The sequence below is a fragment of the Trachemys scripta genome, chromosome 2 (genome assembly GCF_013100865.1).
Source record: "Trachemys scripta elegans isolate TJP31775 chromosome 2, CAS_Tse_1.0, whole genome shotgun sequence".
Taxonomy (NCBI): domain Eukaryota; kingdom Metazoa; phylum Chordata; order Testudines; family Emydidae; genus Trachemys; species Trachemys scripta.
This window is the reverse complement of record NC_048299.1, coordinates 108,128,851-108,151,492: the sequence shown is the minus strand read 5'-3', so window position 1 is coordinate 108,151,492 and position 22,642 is coordinate 108,128,851. Positions and strand designations below refer to the sequence as shown.

Genomic DNA, 22,642 nt, shown 5'->3' with positions numbered 1-22,642 from the left:
TTTTAATAAAATATCGACTATGCTAGAATTCAGCAATGTATTATCTGAAGAATCAGAGCCAAATGTATAGTTTAGATGATTACACTGGAAAGTTTTACTGTCTGCTTTAGATACACCCTAAAGAATCCAAATGACACCCAAATCAGCATATAGAAACATTTACCACATGACTTTTGATTATTTGCCCCATTATCTGTTTGAGTTTTATGCTTAATCTTACAAAACTAAGGAAAATTGCATGAGTCTATGGAAGTTGAAATACTGTAAGAACTGTTGATTACTGTAGTGTTCTGCAAAAGTTTCTGATGCAGTAATTGAGTGGAACTGGCATGTGTCATCTTTATTCTAATCCCCAAAAAAGACAAAAAGAAATTCACAGCAGTGTAGTTATAGTTCATCTTAAGAAAATGCAGATTTTGCTTTCCTAACATTCACAAAATACCACTGAAAAGAATGCAAAATGAGGGTAAATCTGTTCATTTCAGTCACAGTGAACAAAGGTGAACCAAATCCTATTATCTTACTTATGGGAGAACTCTTCTGTTCAAATCCTAAAGGCCATACCCAGTTTTTACTCATTCTTCTACCAATCAAACTTTCCCTTTATGTCAATGAGCCAAACAAAGTCAGTGGGAACTACAAGTGCTCAGAATGTCTCAGACTTAGCCAAGTGGGAGTTTGCCTGAGTAAAGAGTGAGTAAGAATTGAGTAAGGACTTCAGAATTTGACCCTTTGACTACATAGCTGAGTCAGGTGAATATGATTTATATAGTCATTTATATAGTCAAAAATGTTCAAAAGGGTCTCTGAAGTGTTTCAGTTATTAAAATACCATGAAGATCAGAGACTAGTTCTAATATGTTACTGTTTGACTAATATGTAGCTCTCTGAGAACCTATTTCTGTTGAAATTTCAGGTTGTAGGTCCATGCAACAGATGCCAAATAATCTGCATAGATCCACAAACTGGACAACGAAACAAAGAATTTCTGCAGACTCTGTCCTCCATCAGAGGTAGAAAGGTCAGTGTTACCCTGTAAAATATCCATGCAGAAAGGTTTAGAGTCTTAATGATGTATATAATGTAGCATCTTTTGCTGGAATATTCAATGTTAAGGTGTAATAGTTATCTTCATTTGTCTTGTCTGCAGAAAGATGTTGCATTGAAATCCTAACATGACATAGTTTATTTATGTAAAATGTTCATCTCATTCTTGGTTCATAAATTGTTCATTAATGTACAGGAGATGGAATATGTATTTTTACCAAGATTTGCTATGATTATTTATATACCTTCAGCTTTCTTATGTATTTATTTTGGTTATTAGGAACCCAAATGGATTCCTATTAGCCTTTTTTGTTATTCAGGAACAGAGATCTGCAGAAAATAATTGTTAGCCTACACAATGTTTATTACAGAAATATTGCCTTTATTGTGAAAGTCACAACCCTGGAAGGGTGGATCAGAGATGTGAGTATGGTTGAAGAGAAAGCTGATCAAATAGTAAAGAATAGATTTGTGAATATTTGTGAATAAAAGGGCCTGGTATGGTTCATTGTGGTTCCTGAGGTCATGTTGGTCTGGAACTATGAGTATTCAGACAGCTTCTAGGTATCCATGAATCCTAAAAGAATCACAAATTCATCCCATAAATTCATGATTAAGTACTGTTCATTATTCTCCTGTTTATACAATTTGTTATCCAACCAGGGAGCAAAAGCCATACTATGTGACATAGCTGATTAGTCATACAATATGACTAAAAATAGCGCATAGTCAAAGCTAACAGTTTGTGGAGAAATGATTAATTCGGACTATGCAGCAAACACTTATACAGTATGCTCCCAAATGGCCAAGTAGCACAGAGCACATGGATTTTATCTGGATAATTGGGAATTTGGATATTCTAGAGGCAGGAGCCATTCAGCAGTGGTGTGGCCTCCCACACAGCTGTGGGTTCATTCTTCTCCTCTCAGTTCTGGCCAGGGGTCTTTGCTCTGCCCCAAGGTCTCTGCTCTGCTCTTCCCCACTCCCTGCATTGCCACAGGACTGACAATACCTGATCCCTGCTGGCACAAGGTGTGAGGGGAGGCTGTGGTCCTGGTGGGCCACAGCAGAGACCACTAGCCAGGACTCTGCTTTGCTCCTCCAGGTTCGCAGCCTTCTCCTCACCTTGCTTGAGCCTGCAGGGATCGGGTGTCACCGGCCCTCCGGTGGAGCAGGTAGCCCTCTGCAGCTCCACTGTCAGGGCCCCACTCGCTCACTCACTCCTGTGACAGCAGGGCTGCAGAAAGCTCCCTGCACTGCTGCAGATGCCATTCAGCAGCAGGGTAGCCTCCCCTGCAGCTGGGGGCTATTCTTCCTTGCTGTCCTGGACAGAGTCTCTGCTCTATTAGCCAAACCTCCACATTATCCAACTTGCCTCCTCGCCCCCTAGCCTATGATACATGCTGCGGAGGGCACATATCTCATGCTGGAGCACGGGGAATAGATGTGGATAATGCAGAGGTTCGGATAACAGGGTTTCAGAAAAACAAATTTATTCACTGGAAAAAAATAAAATCGCTTTGAACAATTCACTAACCAAACAAGGGGCTATATTTGTAATGAATATTATTTGCAATGAATAGTTCAGTCAGCTCTAAAAGCTAACCAGCCCAGCTCGGAGTAAGATGACTCAAAAAAGATAGGTTGGGGGGATGCAGTTCGAGGCACAATGTACTGCTGATTTGAAAAGGAGCAGGATGTATTCCTAGCTTGTACATACGGATGACAGCATCGTGTGCACTAAGTAGCTGGGCTCCTGGCTATACCATGAAGCCTGAGGACAAGAGCTCCTTAAGGCAACGGTGAGCAGCTGTTGCAGTAACTGGGCCCCTGTACTATGCCCTCTTGAGTGCCAAGTAGGAATCCTGCCCTGCTGCATAACAGTTTTGGTGGGGGGAGGTTGACAAGACTCTCCCCACCTCTCAAGTGCCACCCACACTAAACTTGGCCCCTAGTATTTACTCAGTCTCCATTGAGGGAATCCTCTCCAAACTCAAGGAAATTCTCAAGAGACAAGAAAACTGTCCCTGGGACACAAGCTCACAGAAGAGACCAAAATGAAGCGTGTCCTGCATACTCCCCACAGCAGTGATAAGCTTCTATTTGCATTTCTGATTTAATCATAATCAAAGGCTGTCTTGATACAAATACCCCTAGAACCAAATAATGCATTAACACATAATTCAAGCAAAGGGAGCAATCTGTTCTCCTTAGAACATAGCATCAGATAAGTGAAATATGGCAAACAGAGAGAGCTGTAAAACATATTGCAGCTATTCACAGAGGGGAAAGAGTTCTGCTCCCCTATTCTTGAACCTTTCGCCATTCGTGGTGGAGAGGGTGGTTCAAATGCCTAAACAACTGAAGATGTGCAACTCCTTTGGTAATTCAGGTGCCACATATCTTAACCATGTTCTTTTCTTCTGAGGTGTTTACTATCTTTTTATTTTTGAGGGTCACAGGAAGATAGCAGTACACAATTATACAAATGCAGTGGAAGAACCCCGGCAAAGTGTTAGTAGTAAATAATTGTCCATAAGATATTTATTACAAGTGCAACGAGCAAACAGAGTGAACAGGATTTAAGTTAATAGTTGTTACATGGCGAATCCACACATAATAAATAAATAAATGCACTGTTTTTGCAGCTTGGGTAGCCAAGTTGTTAAAGGCAATGTTGTGTAGATACTTTAGCATTGTAGAAATAAGCTTCATTATGACTTAACTGGCATCACAGAGACTTGGTGGGATAAGTCTCATGACTGGAATACAAGGGGTACAGCTTGTTCAGGAAGGAAAAGCAAAGAAAAAAGGGAAGAGGTGTTGCATTATACATCTAGAATATATACACTTGTACTGAGGTCCAGAAGGAAATAATGGAAAGTGTCTGGATATAAGATAAAAAGGGGGGTGGAAATAAGGGTGGTGTCATGGTTAGGGGTATCCTGAAAATCAGCAAATCAGGAAGAGAAAGTGAATCAGGCATTTCTAGAACAAATGACAGAAATATCCAAAACACAAGTTCTTGTAGTAATGAAGGACTTTAACTACCCAGATAGCTGTTGGAAAAGTAATATGGCAAAACAAAATTTCCAGTAAATTCTTGGAATACACCGGGGACAACCTTTTGTTTCAGAAAGTGAGGAAGTAACCAGGGGGCAGCCATTTTGATTCTGATTAAAAGTGAGGAAATTGATTGTGAATGTGAAGGTGGAAAGCGATTTGGGTGCAAGGGATCATGAAATGATACGTTTCATGGTTCCGAGGAAAGGAAGGCATCAGAGCAACAGAATAAGAAAAATTGACTTCAAAAAAGCAGACTTTAACAAACTCAGAGAACTGCTAAGTAAGGTCCCATGGGAAGAAAATCTAAGGGAAAAAGGAGTTGAGGAGAACTGGCAGTTTTTCAGAGAGACAAAATGAAAGGCGCAACACAAACTATCCCCACGAGAAGGAGAGATAGGAAGAATAGTAAGAGGCCAATATGGCTCCATGAGGAGCTCTTTAATGATCTGAAAATCAAAAAGGAATCCTACAAAAAGTGGAAACATGGACAAATTGCTAAAGAGTACAAAAGAATAGCACGATCATGTAGGGACTGAATCAGAAAGGCTAAGGCACAAAATCAGTTACACATAGCACGTGACATAAAAGGCAATAAGAAGAGGACAAAGAGGACCCAGGGAATTTATAGACCAGTCAGCCTAACTTTGATACCTGGAAAGATACTGGAAGAAATTATAAAACAATCAATTTGTAAGCAGATAGACAATATTAGGGTTATAAGGAATAGTCAGCATGGATTTGTCAAGAACAAGTCATTCCAAATCAACCTAATTTCCTTCTTTGACAGAAATACTGGCCTAGTGGATGGATGGGGAGGGGGAGCAGTACACATGATATATCTTGATTTTTAGTAAGGCTTTTGACACAGTCCCATATGACATTCTCATAAGCAAATTAGGGAAATATGGTCTAGAAGAAATTACTATAATGTGAGTGTGCAACTGGTTGAAAGACCATACTCAAAGAGTAGTTATCAATGGTTCACTGTCAAACTGGGAGGGTGTATAAAGTGGGGTCCTGTAGGAGTCAATCCTGGGTCCATTACTAGTCAATATTTCTATTAATGACATGGATAATGGAGTGGAGAGTGTGCTTATAAAATCTGAGGTTGACACCAAGCTGGGAGTGGTTATAAGCACTATTGAGGACAGGATTAGAATTCAAAACAACCTTGACAAATTAGAAAATTGTTCTGAAATCAACAAGTTGAACTTCAATAAAGACAAGTGAAAAATATTACATTTAGGAAGGAAAAATCAAATGTACAACTACAGAATGGAGATAGGTGGTAGTACTACTGGAAAGGATCTTGCGGGTTATAGTGGATCTCAAACTGAATATGACTCAACAATGTGATGCAGTGGCAAAATAGGCTAATATCATTATGGGGTGTATCAACACGAGTGTCATATGTAAGCCAGGGAGGTAATTTTCCCACTCTACTCAGCACTGGTGTGGCCATAGCTGAAGTCCCGTGTCCAGTTCTGGGCACCACACTTCAGGAAGATGTGGATAAATTGGAGAGAGTCTAGAGGATAGCAATAAAAATGATCAATGTTTTAGAAAACCTGACATCTGAGTAAAGGGTTACAAAAATGGGTGTTTTTAATCCTGAGAAAAGAAGACTGAGTGTTTGCAGTATTGCTGTAGCCATGTTGGACCCAGGTAATTAGAAAGGAAAGGTGGGTGATGCAACATATTTTATTGGATCAACTCCTGTTGGTGAAACAGAAGAAGTTTTTGAGCTATATAGAGGTCTTCTTCGGGTCACTGGGGGACCAGAAAACCATCTTCAAATATATTAAGAGCTGTTATAAAGAGGATGGTGATCTGTTATTCTCCATGTCCACCGAAGGTAGGACAAGAAGAAATGGTCTTAATCTGCAGCAAGGGAGATTTAGGTTAGATATTAGGAAAAGTTTTCTAACTGTAAGGGTAGTTGAACTCTGGAATAGGCTTCCAAGGGAGGTTGTGGAATCCCCATCATTGGAAGTTTTTAAGAACAGGTTGGACAGACACCTGTCAGCAATGGTCTAGATTTACGTGGCCCCTCATTGCAGGGAGTTGGACTTGATGACATGTCAAGCTACCTTGCAGTCCTACATTACTATGATTCTATGATATCAGATTCCACATGTTTAATAAAAAAGCGAAGTATCAAAATATATTGGTCATTTGCCCCATGTTTCATATTACAGTAAAAGCTTTGTTATCCGGCATGTTGGGAGAATGGGGGGCGGGGTGACGGTAAGTCAAAAATTCTGGTTAACTAAGAGGGAGGGAGTTTGGGTACGGGAGGGGGCTCAGGGCGGGGGTTGGGGTGTGGGAGGCGGTGCAGGGCACAGGTTCTGGGAGGGAGTTTGGGTATGGGAGGGGGCTTGAGACAGGGTTGGGGTGCAGGAGGAGTTTCGGGGTGCTAGATCCAGGTGGTGCCTCCCTTGAGCAGCTCCCCGCAAGTGGCAACATTTCCCTGCTGCTCCTAGGCGGAGGTGCTGCCAGGCAGCTCCGTGCAATGCCTCTGCCCGTAGGCGCTACTCCCGCAGCTCCCATTGGCTGTGGTTCCTGGCCAATGGGAGCTGCAGAGCCAGTGCTCAGGGTGGGGCAGAGGCAGTGCATGGAGCCCCTATGTCCGTTCCTCCACCTAGGAGCAGCAGGGACATGTCAACACTTGCGGGAGCCATGCGAAGCTAGGTAGGGAGTCTGCTGGCCCCGCAACATCCGGACACCTGGCAACCCTACTGAAGATCAGAAATGCCAGTTTATAGAGCTTTCCGGTTGATAAATGCCAGATAACACAGCTTTTACTGTAGTAAGTTTTTCATGACAAAAATATACCAAAATTTAGCAACTTAGTTGCCCTACAGTAGATCTCTGCCATTGAGCTATAATAGTAAGTTAAATTAGAGTAAGAAATACAAAGATAGTCAAATGTTTATAGCTGAAATAGTATTTTTGCCTGATTTTTCAGAGATGCAAAGCATCAGGAGCTCCAGTTGAAGACCATGGGGTCTACAGGTGCCTAGCACTGCTGGAAATCAGGCCCATTAATTTTAACAAGTGACACACAGATTGTTGTTGATAACCTAACATAAAGCAGAGCAATGCAGCCTATCCAACTGCATTTATTTATTAAAACTTTGATAATGTTGTTTGAATCAACATTCAAAGACACCTGCAAAGGAAACCTGATGACTACTACCATCAATTTTAAAACAACATTAGTTAAGAATTCCATCTAACTTTTGTGGCCGAGTCGAAAAAAATTAACTCTCCTTATGTGACAGAACTCTGTGATGCTGGAGGTTCCTAGGTGTATGTTCTGTAATAGAGTAGAAAAGACTAGACAAGCATATAAATCAAACATAAGTCAAAATACCCACTAACTCTACCTAGGGCGCTGCCCTATGTGAAATGTACACAGTGCATTTCCTGGGTGTCTTTGCATTAATGTTGTACTGCGTTTGCTGTAGTGGAGCGCCCCGCTGTAGATGCAGATCACCTTGTAAGACTGGCTTGGTGTTCAGTTACCAGAATTAGTCATACTGTTGCAAACCCCATTATGCATTAGTGCAGTGTATTGATATTGCCAGTTTGTTCTGGTATAACTACTGTTCACGGATATAACTACACCAAGCCAAATTTCCCTACTATGCATTTACTCACTAAGGGTGTGGTCCTGCAAGATGCCAAGTTTCCCCTGGGCCTGCAGAGCCTCCTTTACTCCCAGGGATGTCAGCATGAATTAGGAGTGCTCATCATCTTCCAGAATTAGACTCCAGCTTACACAAACTTTGCTAGAGTTAGACAATGACTTCTCTTATCTGATGAATCGTTATCACCATCACCATCTTAATGATACAGTGCTTTACACTATGCTAGTGCCTTTCATTCCAAAGATCTGAAACACTCCTACAAACATTAATTACTGTACTTAAACTTTGCAACACACGGGTGAGTTAGTGAATTGTTTATTATATCCATTTGCTACATATTGGTAAAATGTGGCCCACAGTGTGAGAGTTTAATTAGTCAACTGATAGACAGCAATCCCCTTGGCGATCCAGGAATGGAATCAAGGAATGCTAACTCTCAGCCCTCTGAATTAAGTTCTAATATGCAGAGCCTTTAATGTGATGGTTACGAGTTAAAGCAAGGCTGTATTCTCATCCAGTTATAATCTAAACTAAGTAGAAAATGAAGAGAAGTATTTTAAGAAGTAAGTCTCTTCTGTCCACCTCTTTGTCAGCCCTAGCACCTCAGGCTTTTGTCTTGTGGAGAATGAGACTCAATATATTTATATGTGAATAAGAAGTATGCATTGCATGGACCCATTTATGTGGTATATATAATTGAAATGACACTTAAGAATGGCAATACTTTATATCTATCACCCAAAGGGAAGATAAGGACAGTCCTATGAGGATAAGTGTATTGCACTCAGATGCCTGCTGTTATGTATTGTGCTTTTACCACACAAGTGGTTTGACAGTTTTCTCCCCTATGGTGATTAAGAGCAATGGGAAACTAATGTTACTCCTCCCTTGCTGAGATCAGAAGTATATAAAGCCACAGACCTCACAGCTCAGCACTCTCTGCTTCATTCTTGGATTGCACTGGAGAGGTGGTAGGCAGAATAAAATGCCCTTGAAGTCAGAAAGGGGTAGGCACACAGAGAGATTAAGTGGTTCATAACTCTGCAAACTATAATGTCAGGGACTGAAAGCCTCATTTTTTAAATAGTGAAATGTTAAAAGGACAAAATCCTAGTTTTTGTGGTCTTCGAAGTAAAATTGGCTTGGCATGGAAATCTTTTTAGGAAGGCTTGTTTTGCTATTCATTGTCAAAAATATCGCTGATCTAATAATTCAATAAAAATGGTAAATTTGCTTCAGTGATATTAAACACTTTTGTTTACTTTTAGTTAGCACACAGTACTCATCCAAATACGTATTTGCACGACTATTTACACACAGCCATCTTGAAAGCTCTTTGGAAGTCATCCAATTAGGGAGCAAAAAAAATAATAATAATGTCACTTAGGTGGCTGATCAAGCAGCAAATTTTGAATTGTGACTATTTGAAATAGTGTTTGAGCAATCCAAAATTCTGAAATATGTTCACATATACAATTTGTTTAATAATTTCAACTAATTAACAAATTTATAAATATCAAAGTTGGTTCTGAAATAATTCAGAAAAATAAATTTTAAAAAAGATAAATTAAATTGTACACTGTGAATAATTTGTCCAATTCTATTCTAGAAGTAAACCAAGATGTCAATTCAATAACATGCACACAGAAATATATTTGCATTATAAATAGTAGAGTAAGTTTATTTAGAATGAGTTATGAAATTTGTGTGAAATGTGTTGCATTGTAACCTAATATTTTATTCATTTTACAATATTATGTTTCTGTTTACCTGATTTTTGAAAGTAATACAATTAAGGCACAATATTAGCTTTGCATTATGTTATGGGGAAAGAAACCAGTTCCCAGTAGGTTAACTACAAGGCTGAAAACAAATAATCGATGCCCATGAAGAAAGCAGTTTATTGCCAAGAAAAAGCAAAGTGGGAGTAAATCATTTAATGCAATAGAAGATTTTTAAATAAACTAGACAGTAATATTTGAATTTTAATGTTATGGCTGATCTGGATCATATCTTGGTAGCTATAGTTTTTGAAAAGCATCTTGATACATCATTATTACCTTAATGGTTTTCAGAATTTCTGTACAGCACTGGTTCTCAAATATGTTACCATTGTACCACACTTGAAATAGCAGTGCAAATTAACTCAGGCCTCACCTTCACATGTGATAGAGACAATATTCACATACATCAATTATTCACTAAATAGCAAATCATTGAGAGTGAAGGAGGAAAGACACCACTGGTGCTGGCACTGCACTGGCCCCTGGTGGCAAGGAGGAATCATTTATGATAAACACTGGTCAGTTCTGGCAGCCCTGCTGGACGTCTGAGATCCCAGCGAGTCTGCAGAAACATATATAACGAGTTAAAAAGAAAATCCCATGCAGTTTTTCTTATTTTCAAGATTGTAAATTAAAAACTGAGACAAGTGTTTCAGGCCCACTGAGATACTCTCCAGGCCCCTACTGTTTAGTATTCACCTTGCCTAAAAGGAGAAGACCTCTGCGTTGAGTCATGCTCACTAATTCTGCATTAAGACTTAAAATTATTGTCTATTTCCATGTTACCTTCCTTGCATAGGACAAGAAAGGTATCAAGCATACTTTTCTAAACTCAGCTACTACATGGTTCTTATTTACAAAAGACCCATTTACTTAACAAATATTTAATTAACCTGAATAGGTTTGCTTTATTTCTCAATTTCAGTTACTTTATTTGAATTCTGACAACAGAGCTACTCAGAAAATGGAGAGGGGGGGTTCATGGAAAATTATAACTTTTTGTCAAAAGGCTCAACCTGAATTTTTTACAGTTTTCAGACATTGAAAACTGAAAAAAATTGCCTGTGGACTGCCAGAAACAACAAAATTGATCAAAATCTGCAATAAAGAAGGAAACACTTCAGTTTTCAGCTGAAATTTTTCTGTTTTCAGGTTTCTGTTTTTCTAATGAAAAATCAAAAATTTTGAGTCAAGCAGACACTTTATGTGAAAATTTTCATTTAGTTTAAACCTCAATTTTCACTTTAAAAAAAGGTTTAATGCATAAGTGACAATTTTCTTCATCTAAAACTATTCTAAGGATCTGGGAATATTTTTCAAGATAGCAAGACTGATAGCAAGACTTTTCCTGCACATTTTTAAAATTACCAGCAGTTAGGAAACAAAAGCATGTTGGGGAAAACACATCCTGAATCACCTCAGTAGTGATCAGTTTATTTAACAGACCATTTAAAAAATACATCCAAACATCCGTTGCAGTCAATAGGACAATTCATATGCTTAAATTAAGCATGTGGTCAGTACTTTGCCGGACTGGGGCCAGACTGCTCATCACCTTAGAGCAGTGGTCCCCAACCTTTTTCGTCTGGCAGGCACCAGACGATGCGCCACCGGGGACCGTGGCGGCGGACAAGCATCCGCCAAATGCCACCAACAAGCGGCAACGTGAATAGGCGTCTCCGCCGAAATGCTGCCGAAAATTGGCGGCATTTCAGCGGCGCCGCCTCTGGATGACGCTGCTTCTCAGCGGCATTTCGGCAGATGCTCGTCTGCCGGCCAGTACACGGGCACACTTAGATGCCGCGGCGGGCGCCATGGCGGGCACCGCATTGGGGATCCCTGCCTCAGAGAATCAAAACTGCAGCGCATAAGATAGATGAAAGGTCAAGGAGTAAAGCTAAGTTTTTGTCATGGATATTTTTAGTGAAAGTCATGGACAGGTCATAGGCAATAAACAAAAATTCACAGAAGACTATGACCCATCCCTAACTTTTACTAAAAATATCCCTGACAAAATGGGGAGGCGGGTTCAGCACCCACTGCTGCTGTGGCTCGCAGGGCCGCCCGCCATGGCTGGGCAGCTGTCGGGAGTCCCCTGCTGCCCATTGCGGCTGGGCAGCTGCAGGGGGCCCCCATCACTGTTTGGGCTGGGAGCGGCCGGGGATGGGGGCTGGCTGGGAGCGCCAGTCAGGCAACAGAAAATGTCATGGAGGTCAATGGAAGTCACGGATTCTGTGACTTCTTTGACCTCCATGACATAATCGTAGCCTTATCAATGAGTGAAGCAGCTGTGCAATATTGTTTATCTCCATTGTTCAGTATTCACATGTATCACAGAGATATGTATATAAATATTTCTAATATTTATCTTTTGGATGGCTTCACAGCTAATGACAGACACCAAGCTACAGCGTTACTAATCAACACAATTCAAAATAGTTTCAGTAAAATTTACCAAAATATTCATGAAAACAAATGAAGGGAACATTCACAAAGGCTAATCAGAACAAAGTTCTATTAACAAAGCAAATAATGCATGGTAGGAGATGCAAAGCTTTGCTTCACTGTTTGAACATATGTGCATCCTTACTCTGTTTAAGCTGTGGAAATTGATCTCAGAAATACATTAAATATATTTCTCAGAAAGCCAGAATGCTAATTAGATTACCAAGTTGTAAGGGAGTGTAAATTAAATAGGTAAACTAAGGGACTGGTGATGAAATATTCTTTTATTTATTCAGTTACTTTCTAGGTCTGCATCTTGAATAACCTGACATTGACTCTTGGTTACCAGTCTGTTGTATTTAATTAATGAAAACCTATTTAATAATATAGAGTTGGTAGTTTTGTCCTTATAGCAACATTGTTCTTATAAACATTATCTTTGTCATGATATCTGCTGGAGATTTGACAGTTGTGGATTTGGCATACACTGATTATTTTTTCTTGTTCTTCAGACAAACTTTGGCATATATCTGATGAACCAGTCCTTGTGCTCATCCCTTCCAAATATCTTGTCAGTGGGATCTCAAGTATTTCCAGTGTTGAAGGAAGATAAAGAAATTCAAAGTCCTCTATCCAATGAAGAAAAAACTTCAGGATAGCGTCTTTGGCTGGACAAGTTGTACATGCATAATTAAGGCTCTTTAACAAACACATTACATGTATTTAAAAAATCTGGTAATTATTAAAAAAAATTCTATGGATTTGCTTCTGATTTTATTCTACTCAAATTATTTTTTTGTTTGATGAAGGTGTTAGAATCCTCAGTCTTTACATAACCAGTAATTACACACCACCTACTCTTTTTTAAACCCTCCCATGAATATGTTGCATCAGTCCTAACAACTCACTTAACTCAGCTGCTTCAAGATGTAACAGGTTTGGGCAAGATTTATTGCAGGATGGATGACTCCAATATTGAGTTTAATGTTGTTGTCATAAAAAAAAATCTTAATGATGGGAAGGTCTGCTCTTTCCTGACTCCCAACGGAGTCCAACAATTTGTGATATTCTCTTCAAGGATGCTCTCATCCTTTTAGTGGATCTGAAGTCCGATCACTGAGCTTAGGCTGGTTGTTCAGTCTATTGCATTATGGTAGGTGAAATTCCAGCCCTATTGAAGTCAATGTCAGAATTTCCACTTCGTAAGCTATGGGGTTTCCCTGGGTTAACGTTGGCACAGGCTGACCTGCGGCAACCCTTGGTTATTTCAAATTTGAATAGAGCCCGAGAGCACAACAGTAGGTCTGCTGAGAATCGTATGTCAAACAGTCAATCTGAAACAGGAATTATTAACATAGAGTCATAGAGTTTAAGGCTAGATCATCTGGTCTCCTGTACATCAGAGGCCACCAACACCAGCCAGGACCCACACACTAAACCCAACAGCTAAAATTAGGTCAAAGTATTACAGCCCACAGGAAACCAAACTGTTATGTGAATAGAGAGAGACCAAGGGGTATGAATGTCTGAGGCCGCTGCAATGACAAGAAATTGATTGAGATATACTCAGATATACCAAGTGACCCCCACCCTGTGCTTCAGAGGAAGATAAACACCCCCATCCCACCCCACCCCCGCCCCAAGATCACTGACAATCTGACTTTGAGGAAAATCACTTCCCAACCCAACATATGGTGATCAATTAGATCCTGAGCATGTAAGCAAGAACTAGTCAGCTAAGTGTGTGTGTGTGTGTGTGTGTGTGTGTGTGTGTGTGTGTGTGTGAGAGAGAGAGAGAGAGAGAGAGAGAGAGAGAATGCTTGGTACCACCACAGAGCACTGGTTCTCCCCATCAAGTGTCCCATCTCCAGCTGTGGCTTTCTCTGATGTTTCAGAGGATTTAAGAACAAAAGACATAGGCCTGGGGGTCCTTTATAGTTTATCAGGCTCTGCCCATTACCATCACAAGCAACCCCATCATATAACCCCTCTCTGAAATGTCTCCAGCTGTCTCTTAAAACTAATTAAGTTGCTTGCTCTCTTGATTCCTATTGGGAGGCTGTTCCAGAACCTCACTTCTCTGAAGGTTAGAAGTTTTCTAATTTCCAGCCTGAATTTGTTCATGGACAGTTCATACCCATGTGTTCTTTTGCCAACTTTCTCCTTTAGTTTAAATAGCTCTTCGTCTTCCCTATTGTGCACCCCCTGATATATTTATAGAGAATAATCACATCTGCCTTTAGCCTTCTTTTTGCTAGACAAAACAACCCAAGCTCTTCCGGTCTGTTCTCATAAGACAGGCCCTCCATTCCCCTGAGCTCCTAGTAGCTCTTCTCTGCAACTCTTCCAGTTTGAATTAATCTTTCTGGAATGGAGGTGACCAGAATTGTACACAGTATTCCAAATGAGGTCTTACCAGTGCCTTGTACAATGGCATTAATATTTGTCTATCTCTACTGGAATTTCCTTGCTCGATACATCCTAGGATCACATTTGCCTTTTTTTTTTTTTTTTTGCTGCTGCTGCATCACATTGGTAGCTCACAGACATCCTGTGATTGACCAATACACCCAGGACTCTCTCCTCCTCTGCCGCTTCCAACTGATGAGCCATATCCGAGTCTGATCTGGGGATTTGTAGCAGATCTCTAACACTATCCCAATAAAATCTCTTCTACAATCCTTCCCTAAAGTGATGTTGAGGCAAACAGATTCTATTTTGTCCAAGGTATCACTTAGTATTTATTTACCATTTACTGGGGTGACATTCCCCAGGGTACAATCTGGATTGATGGACAGCTGTGTCCCCCCAATCACCAACCTGGGGTGCCTTTTATGCTGCTTTGTTAAGAACTACCACTCCTGGTCTGTTCACACAGAGCCTCCAGCAAGCAAAATCACTCCCAACTGAAATATGCGTGCTTCTAGCCAGCCACTCCTGAATTATATTGCAGAGCAACACCAGCAAACTTCCAGTCACAGACTTGTCCCCAGGAATGTGCATCTTGTACCGCCTGGCTCTTTCCTTCTGGACAATACAAGCTCATAGAAAGTCCATCATTTTATTAAAAGAAAATGATATGCATAAAACCTGTTAGCTCAAATGGAGATTGCCAAACAATTACATCTAAACACACACTGGTTTAGCTAAAACAATAAAACAAGTTTATTAACTACAGAAATATTTTAAGTGATTACAAGTAATGAAGCATAAAAGTCAGAATTGGTTACAAAGAAATAAAAGGTAAAACGCAAACTAATACCTAACTTAACAAGGTAAATGAATTCAAAAAGCAAAGGTTTTTTTCACCACATGCTTCTACCGGCTGAATGCCTTCAGTCAGGACTACTCCCCCAGTTCAGTGTTCCTTTAGGTATCATTAATGCCATGAGAAGAGAGGTGATTTGGGGGCCTTTGTACCTCATTTTTATATCTTTTCCTCCTCTTTGAGAATCATCTCCAGCTGGGGTTCAGGTGACAGTAAGTCTGTTTCTTTGCTGAGATGTAGACGTCTCACTCACAACATTCTTCCTGCCAAAGACTGGCTGTTTAACCAGGTGACAGTTCATTTGATTATGTTTACACCTGGGTGAGGTGTTGGCTAGCCTTTTGTCTCTGTGTAACTGGTCTGAAGCTGTTTTCCCAGACGTGGAACATGCCTTATGCGTTAGAATGTCATAATTTTACATACAGTGTTGCCTCACAGATTTTACCGGGACAATAATGCTCAGCAGATTGAGTTTTCAAATGATATCTCAAAAGGCATACTTTGTACAAAATGTATCATAGCCTTGTAAACATGGTTATCATAACCACTGTCACAACCACTTCATTAATGTGCAATTCTATCCCACCGCCTTTACCTTTATTTCTCTCTCTCCTAAACAGCTCATACACATCAATATCTATATTCCAGTCAGGAGTGCTATTCCACCATGTTTCAGTAATCCCTATAATATCTGGTTTAACCTCCTGCATCAGTAGTTCAGTTCTTCCATTTTATTGCCCAGGCATCTTGCATTTGTGACAAGTATCTCAGTTATTTCCCTCAGATGAGTTTTCTAGATGAATTAGATATAGTCCTTTCACCGCCCTGACTACTACTCCAATCAATATTTGTGCTTTCTTTCTCCTTGCAGTCCATACCCTTACCGGATGATGTTCCATTATCCCTTACTATTTCTTCATTTAGCTAGTTTTAATTCTGGGTCTTGAAGCCAGGCATGAATATTTCAGGAGTTTCTTCCAACCTTCTCCCTTTATATTTCTGAGCTGAAAACCTTTTTTATCAGTTCTGCCAGCCTTGATCCCAAAAGGTTAATGCCTCAGGTACACAAGTGAAGTCCACTTGTCAAAAAAGTCATCTTTCTGTGAAGACCACCCAATGGTTGATTATCCAAAAACCTTCCTTGTAGCACGAGTCCTTGAGCTATCTGTTCATCTTCATTATTTTGTCATGCCTTCACCCTCCTTCTCTAGGGACCAGATGTATTCCCCTGAAGATCTTGAGTTGTCTGTTCCACCTCCTCTTTTCTAGTACATTATACCTTTAAATTCCCATCTGAATTCCATCATTGTGTCTAGCTCCATCTCTAATCCTTGGATCTTTTCTGCCCTGAGCTCTATCATGTGTCTAGCATGCATAAGTAGCTTCCATCAGATATCCATTCAAGGATGATATATCTCCCGCAGCTTCTGTATCCTACCATCTATTTTGTCTCCTCTCCTCCATTGGTCAGTTTTAGTGCTGCCTCAGTAGCCATCATTGTCTTCTCTTCCTAATCCCTATTCCTAGAGAAAAAGAGAGGATGACCCCTGTGATGGGATGCCCCCCTTCTGGGGTACCACTGAGCTCGCCTGTTCCACCAGTCTGGGCTCCCTTACACTGCCCTGCTGAGCCAGACCTCCTCTAGCACACACACAGGTAGGGACACACCCAGCTGCAGAAAGACACAGACACCAAAATCAGTACTGCATGGGAAAGTTTTTGGCTACGGAATTGCCCAGCACTCAAGTGCATACCCTCTCTGGAGTGTAAACCCAAAACTGTATTGTTTTGCACTGCACAGAGAACTGTACAGCATAAGCTAATTGAAATTCGCCTTCTCCCTCAAAGTGGAGGAAGATATGCACAGCTTTTTGTCCCCCTCCCTCAGTTATGAATTCCACAAACTGGGTTTAGAGAAAACAAAAACAAGTTTATTAACTACACAAGATAGATTTTAAGTGATTATAAGGGAAAGCAAACAGATCAAAGCACATTACTGAACAAATAAAACAAGCACCCAAACTAAGATTAATACATTAAAAAGACTGGTTACAAGTAGTAATTTCTCACCCTAAGTGTTGTTTTAGGCACTTCTTTCACAGGCCAGACACCTTTTCCAGCTTGGGTTCAGTCCTTCTCTCCCCCTTTCTCTTTGTTTCGTAAATGTTTCCAGCAGTCATCCTGGGTGGGGAGTCAGTGAAGAATGAACCAAAATTAACTCACTTTCCTGCCTTAAATAGGATTTACATATGTCAGGAATCCTTTGTTTCCCAGTTTGATCCCCACCCCCCTATTAGTGGAAAAATACTAGTAGTCCAAGATGGAATCCAGTACCAGGTGACATGATCACATGACCTTGCAGTGTCAAAGCAGCCAAGTTGTTTGCAGCATCCCAGGAAACCTCTCAGGAAGGTGGAAGATTAACATCTTCAAAGTCCTATTGTTCCCCCTAATGGCCCTGTCTGGTGGGTGTTCTCCAGGTGTAAACCCACTTGTAATTGATACATAGTCAATATTCCTAACTTCAGATACAGAAATGATACATGCATACAAATAAGATAATCACATTCAGTAAATCATAACCTTTCCAATGATACCTCACGTGACCCATCATGTATAAAACATATCTTAGTTAGCCATATTCATATTGTAACACATCTCTATGAAGAATATGGGGGGTAATGTCACAACCCTCCACCCTGGCCCTCAAACTCCCACTGAAACTGCTAGCCAGTCTTTGCTCCAATGTTCGCTATTGACTGGCTTGTAAACTTAGCCAAACTAGATCATCACTACCCCCTTGTTAAGCAACATTAGCAAACACAGGATCAATTCAGGACATAAAATTACCATTCTCCTCTCAGGCCAAACTCCCACACTAACTCCACTGTTAGTTGCTAGCTGTTCAATGCCTTGCACAGAATCCGATGTATTGGAGAGAGGGAATGTATCCAAACCACTGTACATTTGAAAAGTTCAGGAGGGCTCTTATTTTTTTAAAGAACTGGTTTTCCATCCATAGCCCTACAGTTCAGTCTGAAATGGCTGTAATAAATCTCTAAATAGTAAGCTTTGTGATGGAAATTAGGAAAGACATTATCTATTTCTTACATGTAGGAACTGCCCTAATTTTCAGAAAAAAAAGAGGTGTTTTATGTTTATCGAAACTGTCATTTTTGCTAGAAATGCATAATATTTAACAACCATAATATCATACCTAAATATTTACTTTGAATACCATGGTATGTGTGTATGTATTAGCTAATTAGCTGATGCTTGTAACAAGCAGGTATTTGGGATTATTGAAACACAGTTTCCTGATATCTAAATCTTTAAGTTTTTCATTCTTTTAATTATCTGTCATAAAAAATATTGTTTTATTGGCTACAATGTCAGTGCTGTTCTGGCAGATTCCATGTGAGAAGACCAGCTGTATTTTGGCCTTCAGATGATCTCTGGCACCTTTTTCTGCTTGACCTTACCTTTCCAATATGTTGTTTGTTTAAAATGGCACAAAAATTAGAAAAGGAAATAGTCTCACTTTCACATGTTATTGGATATACAACAGAATAAGTCACTTTAGTACAAAATAGCTTGACAACTGGTGGTTGTGAATAGCTTTAGTACAATGTAAGATAACTAAGGATGAGAGAATTTGAACTTTAAAAAAAGTCATTCTTCATCACTTTGACCTATTATTTACAATGCCATTATGTTTTATTTGTCCTGTGGTTTAGTAATATTAGAACACCAATCATTTTGTAATTTAACAGAAACTTTCCCTGATATATGAACATATTCAACAGCATAACTGTGCATTTCGCAGAAGGTGTATCCTTGTGCTATGATGACAGAAAATTCTACACTGCATTAGACTGATGGATCTGGCATAAGGAATCTCTCACTTCAGCAGATGATAGTATTTTTCCTCCTAATAAGAGGAGTCCTCCCATCAGCATCAAGATGTTGTTTTTCCCATGAGTGATGGGAAATTATTCATGATACCAAGCACTTTGTAGAAAAACTAGACATTAGAACATTTTAAATTACATGTCTTATAAGTTTTATATGAGAATATCCTTACAGTAATGTGAAAACATTGTGAGAAAGAGCCTTTCATAGTGCAAGGCCAAGTCCCACAGTAATGAAAAAGCTATAAATACCTCAATGGAATATATATTCAATAGATAGAGTTTACCTGTCATTTTGATGGGTTACACTTCCACGTTCTGAGAATATAGGAAAAAGACAGTTTCATGGGGACATAGAATTTTGCAAATAGGAACTCCAGCTGCTGCAAAAATATGTTTTTAAATGTATATCTACTATTACGTCAATCTCTTTGTGGAAGAAAATCAACCTAATAAAAGTCTTTCCAGAATAATGTACATAGTAAGTTCTCTGTGTATTGGAAGACCAAACCCATATTTCCTTACAATAAATTATTCACATGCATTCCATTTTCTGTGTGGCTTAACTCCTTCTCAAATCTCAGAAAAAAAATAATTATTACAAGTTCTAATAATAGCTAAGAGGCTAATACTGCTAAATGGAAAACAGTATTTTGAGCCTATGCCTCCAAACTTTCGGTTCCTTAATATGATTAGGAAATGTCAGACATACTCTATAGATATGTTTTTGACAAGCATTTTACAAAATGTGGACCAAATCACAAAGTCGTCATGCAGTTAAAATTCCCATAAAAGCCGAACGAAGGACTGAGTAAGGACCTCAGAAGCTGTCTCTATATTAAGATTATGCTAGGCATTTCTTCTTCTTTTTCTCATTTCTTCTCTTTCAGAAATGAGATCAATAAAATATATATTGCACCTGACATGCCTATTTGTGTAGTAAACATTATGGAATGCAACTAACTTTGAATTCACTGAGAGCTGATGGCACTAATCATCTTGAAGTAGAGTTCCCTATATTTGGATGCCATTTGCAGAAATACCTCTAATAGTGGTACTTCTATGTACATGTAGCACAGTACTAGTTAGTCATTGTTTTCCCCATTGCTCACTTGCCATTTTTGGGAGGACCATTTTCAGGAGAAGTGCCTTCAGAAAAAAGAAAGATCATGTTAAAATCGAGGTCGGAGGTAGCAAGCTTTAAGAGTCACCATTAAAAAGTCAGCAAGAGTGTCTGAAATACATACTACCCATTGCAGTACCAGAACACGAAAAAAAATCCCAAATACTGCCTTTTTAATAGGCACTATTGAGCCCATCTAATTTGAAATACCCCAGCAGAAATGGTTAATACAAAGTTCCCATTTTTCTTCAGCCACTATTTGCACAACACAATCCATGACTAGAATGAAAATGCCTCAGTAGCACTCAAGACTAACAGGTGGTCTTGGAGCCTGAGTACATGTGTGGAGAGGCAAAGGGGTTCCATGAAGATCATTTGTTCCATCCCCACTTTGTGCCAATAATAATAATGTTAGAATGTAAGTTAGGCCAAACTGGAGTGGGTCATATTTTCCCTTTAATTAACGGACAGTTGACAATATTGGAAAGTTTCCAGTGTGATCGTCATATTGCAACTTTATTACTAATCTGGAGTGATGCAGTTCTGGAAATGTATTCTGTAATTATGCATACTCTTGCATTCATTTGGATATCCTTATTCCTTCTGTGAGCCAGAACTCCAGACACAGAGCCAACACTCACCAGCAGAGTGCAGATACTCAAAGGGTGTTAACATCAGCTCCCCAAGAATTATCCGTGCATCAACCTTGAGGCTCTCTCGGGTTCTGTGTTGACTTTTCTAAGTATATAAATATTCTGTCTAGATTATAGTATGTTGGGTAGGGTTTTTGGTGCAGACAAGATCCCTCAGTCCCAAGATCAAATTGTCATTTTGCTTTGGCGTGGTCAAAGTTTTCATCAAACTGTGTTTGAAAAACTGCTGACTATGGGAAAAGTCTGTTACTATGTTGTGGGTGTAGTGTATGGATCACCCCAAGCTGTTAAATGTTCTGGAATTCTCATTTCCTAAAGCAAAACACAGGTGTAGGGCCTGTGCTGTGTGTCCTATGCTTTTACTCTGTTCTCGTCACTTCTCAAAGTGAAAATTATACTGTTGTTTTAAATGACTGCTGTATTTGAGGCATTCATCTTCTGGTTGGCCTTCTCTGGATAGGTGATTTCGATACTCATGTAATTAGCTGTGAGATGTGTATTACGGTTTTGTCATTTCATGGGTTTAGCTATAGCTGAACTAACTTTAAATAGCTCTGGACACATCCTGCCCATTTCCCTTATCTGGTGCCTTTTTAGAAAATGTTAATAAATTAGGTCCTTAAACAATTCAGTGAGCTTGCCTCTTATCAGTTGAGTACCTTACTTGTTATGTTAAGGAATGACAATACACTGAGTTACTCAGCAGTTCAGATGATTAAGTATTTGACTGTAAAATCATTAGACTTGATGTGTGAAACTCAGTATATTGACTTAATTAGAGAAGACAGACCCTGGTCTGGTTTGTTTTTTTCCCTACCAGTGAGTAGCGTGAGGAAAACACTTTCAAGTAGTCTCATACAGAGTGACCCAAATAGAATAAACACACAATATTCCATAATAGTGGGCCACAGCACACTAGTTTGCAATTAAACACAAGGCCCAAGCCACAAAGTTTAGGCCCAGATCTCAAACACCTCAGAGTTCAGCTCTTGGAGTCTGCATGGTGTTGTGTGTGTCCATCCACAAGAGCAAAACTCTCTAAACCGGTATTCTTTTAGTCAAGAAAAAACAGGAAAGAACAAAAGTAAAGTCTTCATGAGAGTACAGTGTGTGATTGTCTTTTAATATCAGGCAGCAGCAACTCTGAAAATAAAATGGCTGCTGTCACTGTCAACAGGCAGAGTTGTTAGAAATGTAAGAGTGAAGTACACAGAAAACAAAGAAATCATACTTTCAAGTTACAGTTTATCCCTTTATAAACCAATGAGCAACTGGCAATGCTTTAGCTAAGACATGAGTTTGGATTTCAAACAACACCAAAGTTTAGGGACATCCAAATCTAGAGTTTTGGTTAGGAACTATCTCTGGTTATCATAATGTCACTACAGAGGTTTGGCTGTTGTTGTAGAGCATTATTATCCATATAATAAGATTACAGGATTGTCAGCTGTGTATCTGTCACTCTGAAGCCTAAAATGTCTGTTGAATCAGTGTGAAGTAATGGAAACAGCTACAAACATGACTGAAAGCTCTATTGGTTGAGAATATCATGAGGTTCAGTTGTTACTGGGATTTGCGGCATATTACCATCTAATTTTTAAGTTCTCAACTATTCTGACATTACGAATTACACCTGTGAGGTATACAACTACAGTAACACACATATCTAGGCCATGCCAAGAGTCTTAGACC

General features: G+C 39.6%; 1 protein-coding gene across 2 annotated transcripts in view; it reads left to right on the top strand.

Moving 5' to 3' along the window:
- Window positions 1–12,756, top strand: part of MOCOS (molybdenum cofactor sulfurase) — a 368,425-nt gene extending 355,669 nt beyond the window's left edge. For both annotated transcript variants that reach the window (XM_034761386.1, XM_034761387.1), the window contains 2 exons: window positions 917–1,021; window positions 12,508–12,756. In XM_034761386.1, the coding sequence (XP_034617277.1) occupies window positions 917–1,021; window positions 12,508–12,654 (252 nt within the window). In that variant the 3' untranslated portion in view covers window positions 12,655–12,756. The remainder of the gene's footprint in view (window positions 1–916; window positions 1,022–12,507) is intronic.
- The last annotated feature ends 9,886 nt before the right edge of the window (window positions 12,757–22,642 follow it).